We start from the raw sequence: 19,661 nt of genomic DNA on the forward strand, positions 1-19,661 counted from the left end.
AGGAAGCTACTGAAATAAAAATTACCACAAACACCCTGTATAGAGACTGTGGCTTGCAGCTCAGCACTGCGTTTGATCCAGCGATCGCGTTCTTGAAGAGGGCACATCGAACGCTGACTCAAAACATGCCCATATATGGCAATTTCACGGGCACCAGTGACGTCACAGCCGGCAGCTAGCGTATATAAGGGCACACCAACAGCCCACTGGCAGTCATAACACTTGACAATGGCCAAGAAGTGCTTGGCCGAAAGCTCGTGCAATTTTAAGCAATTGACACGGTTGGAAACCCGAGAACATTTTATTCAATGTTATCACCGCGAGACTCTGCATTCATACAGCTTCAAATACCGGTTCTCTAAATTTTTTCAATAGTGTTCCCCGAAAAGAACGTCGCCTTCCCTCCAGGGATTTCGACTTGAGTTCCCAAAGCACATCCATAGAACTTACCTGTTGTTCGAGCCCACCAGTAACACATCTAGCGGCCTGACTTTTATCCGGCCTGGTGGGGATCCCAAACACGCTAGCATTTCTATAGAATAGGTCGCATTAACACTGTACCATAATTCTCCCAGTAAACTGAAGTCGACCATTATCCTTTCCTACCACAATCCTCATATGTGCGTTCCATTTCATATCGCTTTGCAAGTTACGCCCAGGTATTTAAAAGATGTCACAGTGTCAAGATGGACACTGCTAACGTTGCATCCGAACATTACAGGTTTGTTCTTCCTACTCCTTCGTATTAACTTACATTTATCTACATTCAGAGCTAGCTGCCATTCATCACACCAAGTAGAAATTTTTTGTAAGTCATCTTGTTTCATTCTATAGTGTTTCGACCACGACAACTTACCTTACACACTGTATCATCAGCAAACAACTGTAAATTGCTCCCCACCCTGTCCGCCACATCACTTATGTGTATAGAAAATAATAACGGTCCTATCACACTACCCTGGGGCACTCCTGACGGTACCCTTGTCTCTGATGAACACTCTCTGTCGAGGACTTCATATTTGGGTTCTATTACTTAAGAACACAAACATTAACCAGCTACATGAATATTTTCTATCGTATCATGCTCTTATAGTTGTTGGTGTGTAGCACTTAAGTTATGTTGTTTTTGCGACAATTACGTGCTGGGACATATAATCTGACTGTGGAATTAAATAATGGACACAACACACAAAAGGTTTTCTATAAAATTTATTTCTTTTTAGTTTACAAAAATGAAAGCACAAACAAATTCTGAAAGAATATTCTGTCCCAGTCATCCAGCTACCTTTTGTAATTCACTGCACAAAATACTGTAACAAATTGTCTTTGGCCCTGCTCATGCACCCAAATCTAGTACGGAAGTATGCTTCACGCTTCAGACTTTAACAACAGCTTTCCCTAGGTTCTCTCCTTGCAGCATGCCAACAAAGGCTTTGGGAGTGTTCTGGAAGCCGTCGGTGACAGTCTCGTGGTACTTGATCTTCCCCTCCCTGATCCACTGCATCAGCTGTCCGATGCCCTCTCCCCAGCGGTCGTGCCATCGGATGTACATGAATCCCTCCATGCGGAGCTGCTTGAATATGGCTGCGTGCTGGATGATGGTAGCCTTCGGGAGATTAGACTCGTTGTATCCAGATATCGCGCCGCACACGGAGATGCGACCGTACTCTCGCATGCTGTTGATGATTGCGCTGCTCATCTCGCCGCCCACGTTGTCGAAGTACACGTCGACGCCGTCAGGTGCCGCCTGCTTCAGCGCCTCTGTGACGTCATTCGTCTTGTAGTTAAATGCGTGATGGAATCCCAACTCCTCTTTCAGCCACTTCACCTGCGGAAGAGAGGCCAGTTATATCGCTACAAGAGGACGTTTTCACATTGTGTAAATAAGTTACAGCTAATTACTATAATGACATCCACTCCTGATTCGGCTGGCTGGCTCTGAGCACTATGGGACTCAACTGCTGAGGTCATTAGTCCCCTAGAACTTAGAACTAGTTAAACCTAACTAACCTAAGGACATCACAAACATCCATGCCCGAGGCAGGATTTGAACCTGCGACCGTAGCGGTCTTGCGGTTCCAGACTGCAGTGCCTTTAACCGCACGGCCACTTCGGCCGGCTCCTGATTCGGATTTTCACTCGTTTTCCCAAATCATTCCAGATGAACGACACAATTTTTGCTACAAATAGGTCATAATTAGCACTTCTCCTCTGCAGCTTTAATAGATATCTGATTATGGTGGCATATGTTTATCATACAATAATTCTTGCCTTGCCTTTCATTTTTATTGGAATGGTAAAACTGCGTTGTTTAGTGTCTTATTATTTCAACTACATTCTTCCTTCATTAACTTCTGAATAGATTAGTTTTTGGAGGGGGTTCACCTTCACAAACACCCAGTTTTACCTTTTCTCCTGTTTACCACATATGTTTCGCTGAATATTGAGAATCATCAGTGGGCCTTTATTTTATTTCTATTAAACAAGAAAAATTGCTCTTTACTATGTACTTGTAAACATATAAATTTGGGTTTTGAATACAGTATTTACTATTTATATGCAGTGGTTTTCCTGGGTTTTTATGTTTTTTTTATTGCACTTATTTTCTTTCGCGGCTTGTCTTTTGCCACCAGATAGATCTTAATGTGGAAAAGTTATTTACTTCGAAATTTTACGCCTGGGATGTTATGGTCGACCTAACATTAACTAATTCTATTTGGAAGATTTGTGTGCATGCATGCATGCATGTATGTGTGTGTGTGTGTGTGTGTGTGTGTGTGTGTGTGTGTGTGTGTTTTTGTGTGTGTGAATGGGTGTGGGTTTTATCTATTTACTTACTTTTTTATCTAATCATTTATTTTATTTTCATTTATTTCTATGTATTTTCTTTAAAAAGATGTGTGTGTAAGGGAAGGGGGGGGGGGAGGGGGAGCTTATAGGTCGGTGTTGTCCGATAGTTCTTTGAGGGCGGGGAACACACTTCCATTATAGAGACCTCTGTATACATCTATTATTTGTTTGTAAACGAACACAGACAGAAGAGCTTCAACCTCAAGATGACAACTTCTGGATCTGTTACTCGACGCTCTATTCAATAGCTAACAACAGATTCCGGTACATCCTTGTAACTAACCACTTTTGTTTATATTACCACCAAAAATTTCGTATAGGTGGCGATGAGATCAGATCATTAATGTGGAAAAAATGTTGCGTCGCTGCATGCTTCCCCGTTCTGTATTACATTTCTATTTTGTATATTTTTGTCGATATTTTAATTTCAAAGAAAGACAGTAATAAACATAAGATCTCCCGTTTACAGTAGACGTTTGCAGTGCAAGAACACACAGACACAGCAGAAGTACGAGTACTGTGACATAAGTCAAGCCTGCGATGAGTACGTACAATGAACTGTCTGTCGGGGTTTTGAAACAACCACAGAGTGTAATTTTTCTGAATTTAATTACGCAATTATCGTTAATGAAACATAACTAGTCATTTTTTTCTACTGTCCTTAGCGGGTCAGTGTTACACTGTGGCCTTGAAACAATGATAATGCGCCAAGACTCGACCAGATAGTACGAGGTTAGAATATTCGTGAAGAATGAGATTTCGAGCTTTAAAATTAGCTGTTGTGCTTGAGAGACTGAGTGCAAACGGTTTATGGTTCATCAGTACAGTACGGAGTGAAGACACGTGAGTACTGCTCATCAACATCTATCCTTGAGACGTCTCCAGAGAAGAGTGGAGGCTGTGAACGCACGCCCAGTTTCATTCTCTTTTTCTTATTTTTCATATGTATATTCACCGATAGTAATACAAATACGACACTTCATCTCTCAAGCTCTCTTTATACCGGCCAACCAAACAATATGCTTTTGTACGAGTGACACATCATACAATTTTTTGAAAATAGCCAACATAATCTCGTTGAATGGAGGTGCGACCTTAAACATCTGATCAAAAGCATCCAGATACCTATTAATGGACATTAATATGGGAGGTGTCCACCCTTCGCCTTTATGACAGCTTGAAACCTCCTAGGGACACTTTTAGTGAGGTGTGTATTTGTGAAGAAACGCCATCCCATTCTTCCTCAAGAACCGAAACGAAAGAAGATTGATTGATTGATTTTAACAGGAGAGCTAAAACAGCTTAGGTCTAACCCGCCACTGCCCGCACCGAAACTAGGTTTATCGTGCGGTATCGCTCCCTGTCTATCTAGTAAAGCCAACCAGTGCCCTTAAATAGTGCAAAGAGTCCCTCTACCAGTTTTTTGTTAGACACAATTTCTTCAAGTCTAGTTGTCCCGAAGATTCTGTATCTTTTACTCTCCAATGCCATGCATTCAAAGATTAGGTGTGATGCAGTTTCTTCACCCTCATCACAGATCCTTCATTTAGGGTCCTCTTCCATTGTACCCATTGTGTGTAGGTGTTTTTTGAAGTTCCCATGGCCGATCATCAGTCCAGTCATGAGTTTGATCTCTTTCCTGTTCAATCCCAGGATTACAGAGCTTCTTTTAAAACATGGCTTGGGCATCATTACCTTACCATGTTTTTGTTTATGGACCATGGTCCAATATCCTACATGCTGTTTCCTAAGCCAGTTCAGTAGTTCTAATTTGATCATAGCCTTGATGGTTTTCAAGACAGGTTCCGGTCCAATAAATGGAGTTGTTGCCCCCATCCTACCCAATCTATCGGCTTGTTCATTGCCACAGGTCCCTGAGTGGCCAGGGACCCACACTAGGTTCACCCTATTGCTTCCCCCTAGCTCCACCAGAGCCCTGTGGCAATCTGCAACAATCTTAGATCTTGTTGCAGGAGCTGCCAATGATTTCAGGGCTGCCTGGCTGTCTGAATAGATGTAGATGCTACGGTCATTGTAGCACCTACTCATATTCTCCTCCTCACATGCCCTAATTGCAGTAATTTCGGCTTGGAATACAGAGGCCAGCTTCCCTAGAGACATGCTGCTCTCCAGTCTTGGTTGAACCCCGTACAACCCTGCCCCGACGCCTTGATCTGTTTTCGACCCATCGGTGAACCAAACAATGTTCCTCGTACGGTGTCGAACTGTTTTCTTCCACTGCTCCCTACTTCCAATTATTATGTTGTAAGGCTTGTCGAAGCAGTTCGGAGTTATTATATAGTCGGCGGGCATTTCCCTGGCCATACCTATTTTTACCTCACTCACTACGTTAGTGTGTGATTCTGGATATCTGAATGAGACCCAGTTTTGGCCATTTTTAAGTCTGTATGCCCCAGCTGCTGCCTCCATCTTAACCCAAAGGTGAAGTGGAGGCATATCCAGCATGGCTTCCATTCCAGCGGTTGGTGTGCTGCTAATTCCGCCCGTTATGGCCTCTCCCAGATGTTATTCAATTTATATATTGAGCAAGCAGTAAAGGAAACAAAAGAAAAAATCGGAGTAGGTATTAAAATCCATGGAGAAGAAATAAAAACTTTAAGGTTCGCCGATGACATTGTAATTCTGTCAGAGACAGCAAAGGACTTGGAAGAGCAGTTGAACGGAATGGACAGTGTCTTGAAGGGATAATATAAGATGAACATCAACAAAAGCAAAACGAGGATAATGGAATGTAGTCGAATTAAGTCGGGCGATGCTGAGGGAAGTAGATTAGGAAATGAGACACTTAAGGTAGTGAAGGAGTTTTTCTATTTGGGGAGCAAAGCAACTGATGATGGTCGAAGTAGAGATGATATAAAATGTAGACTGGCAATGGCAAGGAAAGCGTTTCTGAAGAAGAGAAATTTGTTAACATCGAGTATAGATTTAAATGTCAGGAAGTTGTTTCTGAAAGTAATTGTATGGAGTGTAGCCATGTATGGAAGTGAAACATGGACGATAAATAGGTTGGACAAGATGAGAATAGAAGAATGATGAAGATTAGATGGGTAGATCACATAACTAATGAGGAGGTATTGAACAGAATTGGGGAGAAGAGGAGTTTGTGGCACAACTTGACTAGAAGACGGGATCGGTTGGTAGGACATGTTCTGAGGCATCGAGGGATCACCAATTTAGTATTGGAGGGTAGCGTGGAGGGTAAAAATCGTAGAGGGAGACCAAGAGATGAATATACTAAGCAGATTCAGAAGGATGTAGGTTGCAGTAGGTACTGGGAGATGAAGAAGCTTGCACAGGATAGAGTAGCATGGAGAGCTGCATAGAACCAGTCTCAGGACTGAAGACCACAACAACAACAACATGGTTCATATACATCAGTATTTTCTTCTTAACAAATAACATAGACCACAAAAACAACATGGCTAAGCAGGTCAATCTCTGCACCTTAGCAAGCTCTTTAGCAGCAACCCGCTGTTCTACCTTCTTTCACCCCACTATGACCCCATATGAAATCCTAGGTCTAACCACTGTGGTGTATTTCCAGTGCATACCCCTGGGGCTTAGGCCCCAGTTTTTGCGAGAAGTCCTCCTAGTAACGAAAGAAGATAGTGAAGTTGGACAGTGGGATCTGGTGCGAAGTCGACGTCCTAACGGTGATTCACTAAGCTCAGATAGGGGCTCTGGGTAGGCTAGTCAATTTTAAGAACGTTATTGTACACAAACCATGGGCTCACGGACGCTGCTTTGTGGCAGAGTGTAGTGTCACGCTGATACAACATTCATCGTCTCCAAACTGTACCTTTACTGTACACAGTATGCAATATTGCAGAATGTGTTCGTATCCTTCCTCATTTAGTGTTTTCTTAAACCCAATAAGGGGACCACTCCATAACCATGACAAACACCCCAGTAGCATAAAATCACTTCCTCCGCATTTTACTGCTCACAGAAACGTTCTCCAGGCATCCAGCAAACCGGAAACTTCCCACGGAATTGTCACAAGGTATAGTGTGATTCATTACTCCAAATCATCAGTTTCATCCACTATCCAGTGATGTTGTTGTTTACAGCTCTCCAAGCGTCACTTTGTACTGACTGCAGAAACGTGTGGCCTATAAGCAGCTGCTCGATCACTGTACCCCATGTTTGTTAACTCCCTGTGCACAACCAATGTGCTGGCCGTACTGCTGGTAGCACTTTGGAACTGACGAGTGAAATCTATCGCTGATTTCACGCGATTTTTATAACCACATTCCGCAATATTCGATGGTACCTGTCTCTCAGTGTGTGAGCCCTGCCTGGTCTCGGTTTACTGTGGCTGTTCCATCGCTTTTCGACTTCAAATTCGAAGTAACAGAGCTCTCCCGACTGATAAATCCTGCTGTCGCTGCTTCTCTCCCCACTTCCTTTTATACTGGCACGTCTGCCTCTAGCGACATTTAGTCGTCAATTTCCCATTACATAGAGGTGTCCGAATACGTTTGACCAGGTAATGCACATGTCTCTATCTACACTTTGTACGAGGGTTGCCAGACATTAATGCACCGCATTTCTTTTCTTCATCAATTTTTTATTGGACATAATGAGAATTACACTCACGAAAGAATGGTGTTTTATCTACATACCCTATTTTTTCACGTAATCTCCATCCCGTACTATGGTCTTCCTCCAGCGCAAAACGTCCTGTCGGTTCCAGTCCTTGTCCTGGTGACGGAGCCAGTGCTTCCCTGTGTGAATCACCTCCTCATTGTCCTCAAAGTGTCTTCCACGAATGGCATCTTTTATTGGCCCAAACAAGTGTTAAGCCCGAGGGGGTAGGTCAGGGCTGTAGGGTTGATGGAGTATCACTGTCCAACCCTGTTCTGCGATGCGTTCAGTAGTCCTCATACTTGTGTGGGGCCGAGCGTTATCGTGTTGCAGCAAAACATTTGCTGGATTGTTGTGGCGCCTAAGTCGCCGGAAGCGCGTCTTCAGTTTTGTTAATGTGTTGACATATGCTCCTGAATTAATGGTACCGCCTCTTGGTATCATATCAATGAGAATCACACCTTAACAGCCCCAGAACACGATGATCATGATCTTACTGGCGGAAGCAGGTGCTTCGAATTTTTTCTTCTGCGGGGAAAGAGAACGGCGCCATTCCATCGACTGTCGTTTTGTTTTGGGCTCAAGATGGTGAACCCAGGTTTCATCACCTGTCACAATCTGGGACAAGAAGGCCTCCCCCTCAGCTTCAAAACGTTGCAGCAAATCAAGACAAAATGTTTTTTTCCGTGCGATTTGTGATCCACCGTTAGACACCGCATGACCTATCTTGCACACGCTTTTAAATATCCAAAAATGCGGATAATTGCATCCACACTCCCTTTGCTGATTGACAGATGCAGCGCCAACTACCGAGTCGTAATGCGTCTGTCCTCGTGAAGCCGGCCGGTGTCGCCGAGCGGTTCTAGGCGCTTCAGTCTGGAACCACGCGACTGCTACGGTCGCAGGTTCGAATCCTGCCTCGGGCATGGATGTGTGTGGTGTCCTTAGGTTAGTTAGGTTTAAGTAGTTCTAGGTTCTAGGGGACTGATGACCTCAGATGTTGAGTCCCATAGTGGTCAGAGCCATTTGAACCATTTGTCCATTTGTCCTCGTGAATGACAACATCAGCTCGCTGCAACATGTCAGGTGTGACAGCCGTGGATGGTCTCCCCGACCGCTGCAAATCGTCGAGCTCCACCGAACCACCTTCTGATGACCTCACCCTCCGTGCCCAGCTACTAACTGTACTCCTGTCGACAGCAGATGCTGCATAGACTTTGCACAAATGTTTGTGAGTATTCCCCACTGTTTCTCCTCTACAGTGAGAAATTCAATGGCGGCACGTTGCTTGTAACGTGTGTCACCCTCAGACGCCACTTTGAAACTGTCCTGCTGCTACGCTATCTGTCGGAAGTGACAGATACTTGGCGCGCTCACTCAGGAGACTTCAAATAATACATACGTAAAGTTTCCCATTCGTAGCATTGTTTTCAGCTGAGATAAAAATGGGATGCATTACTTTCTGGGCAGCGTTCCTATGTCTGAAGAATGTAAGGATTTTGAGGAAAACTCAGCAGTACTTACGAACAAGTGTCACTGATGTGATGAGATTATGCTGCACTGACCTCACCTGCGTCTGTTGTGTACATAGTTCCACGTAGTCAGCGCATACACAACTTTCCCACTAGAGCGCGCCCTGCTAAGCACAACAGCGCAGGCGCAGCGCTCGTCCATCTCCGCACTACGAGATGGCGCTGCCATAGAGACGGACCAAATTCTGCTTCCGCAGATCCGTGTATTAATATGTAACGCAGCCAATGAGATTGCTGCTAAAGTAGAACTTTTGCTACTCGCGGATCACACTCCCGCAGTGATACATGAATGCGCGTGGTATTATAACGAGTCTACAGACCTCCAATTAGTCAGTCTGCATTTGTCTGCACTAATCTGTACCAGTCTGCATTAGTCTGTACCAGTCTACATTTGTCTGTACCAGTCTATAGTCAAGTTTCAGTCTGCGCCTAATAAGATTACCATATTCCTGTACATAGCCATGAAGATAAATGTATACACACTTTTGTCAAGTATCAGAGATATATGTGAGAATAAGACTAACGTACCAATACCAAAGGAACTTCAGATTGTCAATTGTAAATGGCATCCAGAACCAAGTTAAGTAATTTTTATGTTTGTTACTGTTTTAATAAATGTGTGTGAAAATTAATCAAGTTCTGTTTTAGGTTGGTCACCGTGAATCTGCTACTCTAAGCGTGCAAGTGGCATTTCTATCGTCCGACCTAACGTCAGAAGATAAACACGCCACGATAAGACCACGAGACATATTGCTGACACTCAACTACTTCGTTAGAGCGACATCTCAAATAATCTGATGGTGTGTGTACTGAAGGTCTTACAGTACGCACACCACAGCGTCATAGGTGCAGGAATCGCAAATGGAAGCGGTGTCTTACCTTAGCGTCTGATCCCGCGAAACCAATTACTTTGCACCCCTTGAGGCGCGCTATCTGCCCGACTATGGACCCCACAGCACCTGCTGCCCCACTGACTACGGCGACCTCTCCCTCCTTAGGCTTGCAGATCTCCAGCAGTCCAAAGTAGGCCGTGATTCCAGGCATGCCCAGCACACCCAGAGAGAGGGAGAGGGGCAGCTCCCCCAGGTCTGGCACCAGCATGACCGGCGACATGAAGTAGGGCGCATCCGGCCCCACGTCGGCCACGGTGCGGTCGCGCCACCCCCAGTAGCCGACCACGTACCGCCCCACTGGGAAGTCCGCAGCACGGCTCTCCACGATGCGGGCCACCTGTGGCCAGAGATTAGCACACATACCTTTAGAGACAGCGTAAACTGTGACTTCCTGGCAACAGTGATTTCTGTTAATTGCAATAACTGGTATATTTAGTAGTGTTTTGTTACGGTTTTGCGAATTCACAACCTGTATCCCTCCACAATGGAAGTGAAACATGGACGATAAATAGTTTAGACAAGAAGAGAATAGAAGATTTCGAAATGTGGTGCTACAGAAGAATGCTGAAGATTAGATGGGTAGCCTCTGCCAGCTCTACCTTCTTCCCAGAGTAGCCCCCATTGATATTAATAGCTCCCCATCTCATTACTATTTGTTTGCCAAGTCGTATCTTAGGAGTCCCTGGTTTGTCAGTTAGAGGTGGGACTCCGTCACCTCCAAAGGTCCGAGGCATTTTGCTCTGATTGTTGCCAGCATCATATTTAAAGTACCATGGAAGCAGGTTGCTAGCCTTACTTGCCCCGAGTCCCATTGAGTTTTACCCCTAACGGCTGAGGGACTAACCAGGGATTTCGTAGTCTTTGCCGTATGAGCACAAAGGTGACCACGACTCAGAATATGTCCGAGATGCCCAGCCTTATTCCAAAGTAACTGGTATCCCGACTGTCGGGACCACTTACTTGGCCACTCATACGTTGCCCGTGGTTCATGAACTAGAACATGACTACAGGAACCCACACCATGAACCACCTTTGTTACATATTAGAAATAAGCATGTGATAATATTATTCTCGTCCATCATCGCCTGTTAGCAACTTAAATCTGCCGCGTGGTCAGGAGCGTCTTGCCACGGTTCGCGCCGCTGCCCCCGTCGGAGGTTCGAGTTCTTCCTCGGGCATGGGTGTTTGTGTTTGTCCTTAGCGTAGGTTAGTTTAAGTTAGATTAAGTAGTTTGTAAGCCTAGGGACCGATGGCCTCAGTAATTTGGTCGCATAGGAACTTACCACAAATTTCCAAACTTAAATCAAGTAATAAAAAAAAAAGATAAAAGTGAAATACGAGTATCTGTCAAAATGCCTGAAAAGGCTTTTATCTTTCAAAAAATTGAACTCGTTCATGTACGACATTTTTTGCAAAGTTTTATCATCTGTCATGACCCAAAAGAAAATTGATTCATTGACTTCAGCACAGCAAATTGTTTTTATTTTATTTTTGCATCGGTGGTGAACAGAAACAGGGGGTGCCAATGGAAAGTCAGTGATGTTATTTGTGAGCGTGTATGTGTGGACTTGTGTTCTTCAGTATGGCGTACCTGTAATAATTTTGTCATTCGCAATGGTGTTCTTCTGTCAGGACAGTAATTAGTGCGAGTTAATTAGAATTGGTTAGCAACGGAGGCATATGACAGCAACTTCACCTGTGAACCGATCATGGTGGCGCCGACTTGGTGCATGTTCTTGTACGCCCTCTGGTAGGGATCGACGCTGATGTAGACTGCCTCGGCGAGTATCTGGCCATCGCGGAGGGCCGGCAGGTCCTCCTCCTCGATGCGGAAGTCTTGGAGCCGCGGCTCTCCCTGGAACACGCGGGCGATCACGATCTTGCGCGCCTTCACCATGGCTGCCGGTGTCCTACTGCAAGCGCGGTCGCTGCACGCCGCTTATATAACGCGGCCGCGCCGCGAGGCCGTGGCGCGTTGTCATCGCTATCTGTATTGGGTCCCAGATGGAAGGTCGTCAGACTCACGGTGCTGAATCACTGTGGGTCTGAGAGGCGATGAGATGCAAATTCCACCACTGTCTTGCAATTTAACATCCGTTTGTTGTGTAAATTAATAGCTAGTTCTCTCTACAAATGTACTCTCGCCAAATTCTGGGGCAACTCTTCACAAAGTGTTGCTACAGTACAGTACGGAAGGTAAATGAAAGAAATACGCAATGAGACGATCAGAAATTATACTTTTATTCACAGACAATAATTACACTAAAGTCAGCGGGATTTGCAGTGAGGTGACAAAAGCCACAGGATACGTTTCAGTGCCTTGTTGGACCTCCTTTTGCCCTGCAGAAATACTGAGACCATGCTTCATTCACATTTAGGGCCAAAACTTCCAGAAAATCGTCATGGCAAATAGCACAGCCCACCTTCATCTTCTGTCAGCGCCGTGAACATCCGTGTTATCACTCCTACACAAAGGACAGCAATGATGCACAACATATCTACTGAAACTATCGTGGCGTCATTCTTCTGAACTCTGGCTACTAGCTATACTCAACGATAGTTAATGACCACAAGAAAAATATTACAGAAGCTGTTATTTCTGGGAAACGAAATTGATTTATATCGTATCGTACATTCATTTTGTAATTAAGAAGATTTTAGAAAAACACAGTGATGTTAATTGAGAAACACATATGGCCATTTTGGACTTGAGCAGACTTTCGACCACGTCAGTCATGATATCCAAAGGAAGATTGCCCCTGAATGTGGATAACCTTTATCACCTAACAGAGGTAGTGAAAAGTCTTTAAAAATACACGCTTTGTAACAAACATAGGTAGGTATGTATTAGAAGAAATAGACATTAACGAAGGTGTAAGAAAAGGACGTGACATCTGCTATTCATTCTGATATTTACAGTGACTTCACTCTTTGTAAATGAAAATGTAATACAAACAAGGGAATTAAGATCACAAATGTTCTTCTGTTTGCTGATGTTTTCGTTATCATTCACAACAATGAGAAACACGTACAATGATCAGTATACCAGCTGAAAGAAATATGCAAGCAATTTAAAATTTATGGTAATAAAACCAAGGTATTGGCAATGCAAGGGAAATATACAGTCAGATCAAAAACTGTTTTAGATAATTCAGTTTCAGAACAAGTCTCTCGACTCTCTTACATGGGCTGCAACTTACGTTTTGATTTTGACTCCAATATTGAAAATAACAGATTTCAAGTTCCCAGTGGTACAATTAGCAGAGTATGAGCCATAAACTACAATAAGAGATCACCAAGAAATTTATGAAGTGATGGCGGCTCCTGTCTTATCCTACGGAAGCGAAAACGGCGTTACCAAAAAATTAAGAAAAAATACAATAGAATTCCGCCTCGGGAGGACGAAGGGCTGCACGTGAAGAGACATAGTTATGTATAAATGAAGACATCTGAATAGAATTATATATTTTCAGCACTAAAAAGATTCAAAAGTATCATGAAAATTGGAGACAACACCTCATGAGAATGACAAGTCGTGGAATTCACCTAGATCCTGAACTACAAGCGGAATAGAAAAACAGTTGGGTAAAGGCAGTAGGCTGTGCCTTGTTAAGGAAGACGTTGACGACGAGATTCCGTAAGTATACAGTACAAATTTCGCAATTGGTATCTTTAGCTTTGAGATTCTTTGCCACTAAGAACACGATTATAGAACGGATTTAGTCATATTAACAGAATCTTCCGTCGGTTCTTGGTATAACAACATTATAATAATAAATGAAAAGCACCAGTTTGCTTTTGTTCTACAATATTACTTTTATTGCTAACCGGTTTTCGGCTTGCAAGTAAATGTCTGAAGATGGCCTTGTAAGCCGAGAACCGGTTAGCAATAAAAGAAATATTGTAGAACAAAAGCAAACTGGTGCTTCTCATTTATTATTATAACGGATTTAGTATTTGACGGGTTTTTCAATCCTAAAACCAGTTTTTAACGGCTACCGTAGGCGAACAAGAAGAAACGAGGCTTTCTCGCAGCTCCTAGTAAGTTGATCTACAGATTAAAACCGATTTCATTGGAAATGGTTCTCATAGTAATATACGTCTATATTCACGTGACTACCATGTAACTGGCAACTAAGCACCTGGCAGAGGGTACATCGAACCACTTTCACACTATTTCTCTGCCGTTCCAGTCTCGAACAGCGCGTGGGCAAAAAGAAAACGAAAATCTTGCCGTGAGAGCTCTGATTCCTCTTGTTTCATTGCGATAATCTCCTTATGTAGGTGGGCGTCAACAAGATGTTTTTGCATTCGGAGGAGAAAGTTGGTAATTTAAATTTCGTGAAAAAAATCTCGCCGGAACAAGTAATGCCTTCGTTTTAATGATTGCCACCACTGGTTCGTGTATCTTACCCATAACACACTCTCCCCTATTTCGCGACAGTAAAAAACGAGCTGCCCTTCGAATTTTTTCGATGTCCACACCGCACAGCAGTACTCTAGCACAGAACGGACAAGTGTGATGCAGGCTTCTATTGCACCTTCTAAATGATGTATCAGTAAATCACAGTCTTTGGTTCGCCTTCCCCACAACATGGTCTATGTGATCGTTGTAGCTTAAGTTATTCGTAATTGTACTCCCTAAGTATTTACTTGAATTCACGGCCTTCAGATTTGTGTCGTTTATCGTGTAACCGAAAAGTAACGAATTCCTTTTAGCAGGTACTCGTGAGGGTGACCTCACACTTTTCATTATTTAGTGTCAATTGCCACTTTTCACACCATACAAATTCCTTCTCTAAAGCACTTTACAATTGGTTTTGATCTTCTGATGACTTTACTGGACGGTAAATGAGTACTTCATGTGCACACAATCTAAGAGCGCTACTCACATTGTCTCTTAAATCGTTTATGTAGATAAGGAACAACAAAGGACCTATAACACTAGCTTGGGGAATGCCAGATATTGCTTATGTTTTACTGTATCACTTACCACCGATTACTGCGAAACGTGACCATTCTCACAGAAAATCACGAAGCCACTCGCACAAATGAGACGGTACTCCATAGGTACGCAATTGGATTAGAATTCTCTTCTGAGGCACGGTGTCAAAAACCTATCTAAAAATATGCTATCAATTTGAGATCCCCTGTCGATAGCACCCATTAATTCATGAGAATAAAGAACTAGTTGTGTTGCACAAGAACGGTATTTTCTGCAATGTGCTTACTCTTCCTGAATGCTGAGCATTTAACCAGTGTATGTATGATAATATGGAATTCATACGACAGCCCCCACAGTGGCTTGCCCAGGGTTGCAATACGTTTGCTACTGAGGGTTTAGCACACGTATTTGGCGTATTATCCTGGTAATACCCAAAACATAAACTATAAATAGACACGAGCCCACAGAAGACAAGTCTATATCCGACCTCTCGGCGGATGCCACAGAAGAGATGGAGGCGAATTACCGTAATACTGCACTCTAAACCTGTATATGAATTAAGGTACAAGGCATGCGTTCTGCCGCTAAAACGCACTATGAACATTAGTTACACGTAGAATAACACTGATAACAGGTTATTAGGCTACTACACATTGCTATAGTATCAACCATGGACACATCGCACAGCCCATCCCGTTTCCTAAAACAGGCAGTGCGCAGTTGTACTGCAGTCTGCTGCTACGAACCATAATTTCTGGATAACGGTGATCAGCGGGTGTTGCTGACCGCGAGTATCCATGGTTGTAATAATCCGCTCTAATGTCAAACATCCTACAACTGCCAACATGAGTAACTTAGTAGATGTCGTCGGTGTAGCGAAGTTGCTCAAGTCACTTAATGAACGCAAAGCATGCTAACCAAATTGTACACGAATCAGGTTCCTTTCAGAGTACGCTGACACAAGAGCTCCATACTTAGCAATCACTCACGACCGCTCGCTCGTTGGAAGTTCCGTATCCACAGACTGGTAAGTTGCACAAGTCCCACCAATACCCAAAAAAGGAAGTAATCCATTGAATTGCAGATCCATATCACCAACGTTGATTTGCAGTAGGATTTTGGAACATATGCCGTGTTCGAACATTATTACTTACCTCGAAGAACGAGGTTTATTGACAAATGGAACGAATGGTTCAAATGGCTCCGAGCACTATGGGACTTAACATCTGAGGTCATCTGTCCCCTAGAACTTAGAACTACTTAAACCGAACTAACCTAAGGACAGCACACAAATCCATGCCCGAGGCAGGATTCGAACCTGCGACCGTAGCAGTCGCGCGGTTCCGGACTGAAGCGCCTAGAACCGCTCGACCACCGCGGCCGGCTAGTCAGAACGGATTCAGTAAACATCGTTCACGTGAAACACAACTAGCTCTTTATTCTCACGATGTAATGAGTGCTATCGACATGGGGTGTCAAATTGACTTCGTATTTTTAGATTTCCAGAGGGCTTTTAACACCGTTTCTCAGAAAAAACTTCTTGTCAGACCGCATACCTATGGAGTATCGTCTCAGTTACGCGACAGGATTTGTGATTTGCAGTCAGAAAGGTTACAATTCGTGGTATATGACGAAAAATCATCCAGTAAAACAGAAGTGATACCTGTCGTTTTCCAAAGAAGTGTTATAGGCTGTCTGCTGTTCCTGATCTACATACACTATTTAGGAGACAGTCTGAGCAGCCCTCTTAGATTGTTTGCAGATGATGCTGTCATTTGCAGTCTTGTCAACCCATCAAATGGTCCAAACTAATTGCAAAATGATTTAAACAAGATGTATGCTAGCGCGGAAACTGGCTACTGACTCCAAATAATGAAAACATGAAATCATCCACGTGAGTGCTAAAGAAATCTGTTAAATTCCGGTTACACTATAAATCACTTAAATCTAAAGGCTGTAAATTGAACTAAATACTTAGCGAGTACAGTTACAAATAACTTAAATTGAAACGATCACGTAGATAACGTTATGGGGAAAGCAAACCAAAGACTGCAAATTATTGGCAGAACACTTACGAAATGCAGCAGGTCTACCAAAGAGACTGCTTAACACGACGCTTGTCTTCTGGAGTATTGCCGAGCAGCGTGGGATCCGCATCGGGTAGCAGGGACGGAGCACATCGAAAAAGTTCAAAGAATGGCAGCTCGTTTCGTACTGTCGCGAAACAGGGGAGAGAGTGCCACGGGTATGATACGCGAATCGAAATAGCAATCATTAAAACAAAGGCGTTTTTCGTTGTGGCAGGATCCTCCCACGAAATTTCAGTTTCCAACTCTCTCCTCAGAGTTTGAAAATGTTTTGTTGGTACCCATCTAAATAGGCAGAAATGATTATCATAATCAAATAAGAAAAATCAGAGCTCATACGGAAAGATTTAAATGTTCGTTTTTCCCACACGCCGTTCAAGAGTGGAACGGTAGAAAAATAGCTTGAACGTGGTTCGGTGAACCCTCTGACAGGAACTTAACAGTGAACTGCAGAGTAATCATGTAGATGTAGTTTGGTTTCTCTTGCCCTATTATGGGTAGGAGGCGGCAGAACTCTCCTTGTGCCTTTGACACTAGGTCCAGCTGTTGATACACGTAGCTTGTTGGTGTCGGGTAGTCAAGATCTCGCTAAGATAGTACCCATTCTCATTTCCCGATGAACATCTGCAATCAGAACATGACTTAAAGAAGAAACGTGATTATATTTTAACGTCCGGCAGACGGCGAGGTCGTTAGGTGACAAGAGCACTTTAGTGCGCATATTGGTGGAGAGTAGGAAAGGAGGTCGGCCGTTTACAAAGGATCCAACCACGAATTTGCGATAAACGGTTAGGAAGCTTTAGCGGACATTACGAAACATCAGCCGAACAGCACAGCAATTTCAGACATAGTAGTGCATCGAAACACTTCCACAGGTTTAATGTTACAAGTGCAAAGTAACATTATTTTAGAAACAACTCAAACAAATGAACTCGGTATATGTAATATTTGTTTCGAGGGTGTTAAAATTCCTCTGCACCTCTATATTATGTCGAACTGACAAGATACTAGCTTATTGGAAACTATGTTACATGGTCTTGCGCAATCGAAAAGTAGGTTTTGCAGACGGTACTCTAGTTGTACACCGCGTCCATTACTGCAAGTCGTGCAGGTGGAGAGAACGATGACGAAGCACCTGTGCCATCTGTTAGCCGCGCTAATTCGTTCCCCAGCTGTGTGCCGCATATGTGCTGACACAACAGATAACGCCACTGAAACAAAACAGGCTGGGATTTTCCTCTTTTGGCGCAATCAAAGTCGTAGATAATAATCAAAACTCTTTCAGATATGAGAATACATTCGTCCTTTATCGAGAATCAAATATTGTTGTTGTTGTGTTCTTCAGTCCTGAGACTGGTTTGATGCAGCTCTCCATGCTACTCTATCCTGTGCAAGCTGCTTTGTTTCCCAGTACGTGCTGCAGTCTACATCCTTCTGAATCTGCTTAGTGTATTCATCTCTTGGTCTCCCTCTACGATTTTTACCCTCCACGCTGCCCTCCAATGCTAAATTTGTGATCTCTTGATGCCTCAGAACATGTCCTACCAACCGATCCCTTCTTTGAGTTAAGTTGTGCCACAAACTCCTCTTCTCCCCAATTCTATTTAATACCTCGAATTAAGTCGGGTGATGCTGAGGGAATTAGATTAGGAAATGAGACACTTGAAGTATTAAAGGAGTTTTGCTATTTGAGGAGCAAAATAACTGATGATGGTCGGAGTAGAGAGGATATAAAATGTAGACTGGCAATGTCAAGGAATGAAGAAGAAAAATTTATTAGCATCGAGTATAGATTTAAGTGTCAGGAAGTCATTTCTGAAAGTATTTGTATGGAGTGTAGCCATGTATGGAAGTGAAACATGGACGATAAATAGTTTAGACAAGAAGAGAGTAGAAGCTTTCGAAATGTGGTGCTACAGAAGAATGCTGAAGATTAGATGGGTAGATCACATAACTAATGAGGAGGTATTGAATAGAATTGGGGAGAAGAGGAGTTTGTGGCACAATTTGACTAGAAGAAGGGATCGTTTGGTAGGACATGTTCTGAGACATCGAGGGATCACCAATTTAGTATTGGAGGGCAGAGTGGAGGGTAAAAATCGTAGAGGAAGACCAAGAGATGAATACACTAAGCAGATTCAGAAGGATGTAGGCTGCAGTAGGTACTGGGAGATGAAGAAGCTTGCACAGGATAGAGCAGCATGGAGAGCTGCATCAAGCCAGTCTCAGGACTGAAGACCACAACAACAACAACCTCCTCATTAGTTATGAGATCTAAGGGATTACACATACTACTAACTTGAACTAGAATGATGACATAGATAATGTTGTGGGTTAAGTGAACTAATGACTGCGCTTTATTGGCACAACATTTAGAAGATGCAACAGGTCTGCTAAAGAGACTACCTACATCACACTTGTCAATCCCCTTCTGCTACACGGTGTGGAATCCGCAACAGATTAAATTGGCGGTGTACGCTGAAAGTGTTCAAAGAATGGTAGCTCGTTTTGCGTTATCGCGAAATAGGAGAGACAGTGTCACGGATATAACAGGCGAGTTGATCTGGAAATCATTAAAACAAAGGCGTTTTTCGTTGCGGCATGATCTTCTCATGAAATTTCAGTCCCCAGGTAAGTTGGTGCTCGCCTACATAGGGAGAAATGATCATTGTAATGAAGTAAGAGAAATCAGAGCTCGCTTGGAAAGTTTTAAGTATTCGTTTTTCCCGGACACTGTTCGAGAGTG

At 43.4% G+C, this 19,661-nt stretch overlaps 1 protein-coding gene across 1 annotated transcript; it reads right to left on the minus strand.

Annotated features, from left to right (window-relative positions):
- Positions 1-1,191: 1,191 nt before the first annotated feature.
- LOC124805128 (prostaglandin reductase 1-like) lies at positions 1,192-11,793 on the minus strand. The gene is made up of 3 exons (XM_047265584.1): positions 11,580-11,793; positions 9,870-10,220; positions 1,192-1,828 (listed from the first exon to the last, which is right to left on the minus strand). Exons 1-3 carry the CDS (start codon positions 11,778-11,780, stop codon positions 1,376-1,378), a joined length of 1,005 nt encoding a protein of 334 aa, XP_047121540.1. The 5' UTR covers positions 11,781-11,793; the 3' UTR covers positions 1,192-1,375.
- Positions 11,794-19,661: the final 7,868 nt, after the last annotated feature.

The sequence above is a fragment of the Schistocerca piceifrons genome, chromosome 7 (assembly GCF_021461385.2).
Source record: "Schistocerca piceifrons isolate TAMUIC-IGC-003096 chromosome 7, iqSchPice1.1, whole genome shotgun sequence".
NCBI lineage: Eukaryota > Metazoa > Arthropoda > Insecta > Orthoptera > Acrididae > Schistocerca > Schistocerca piceifrons.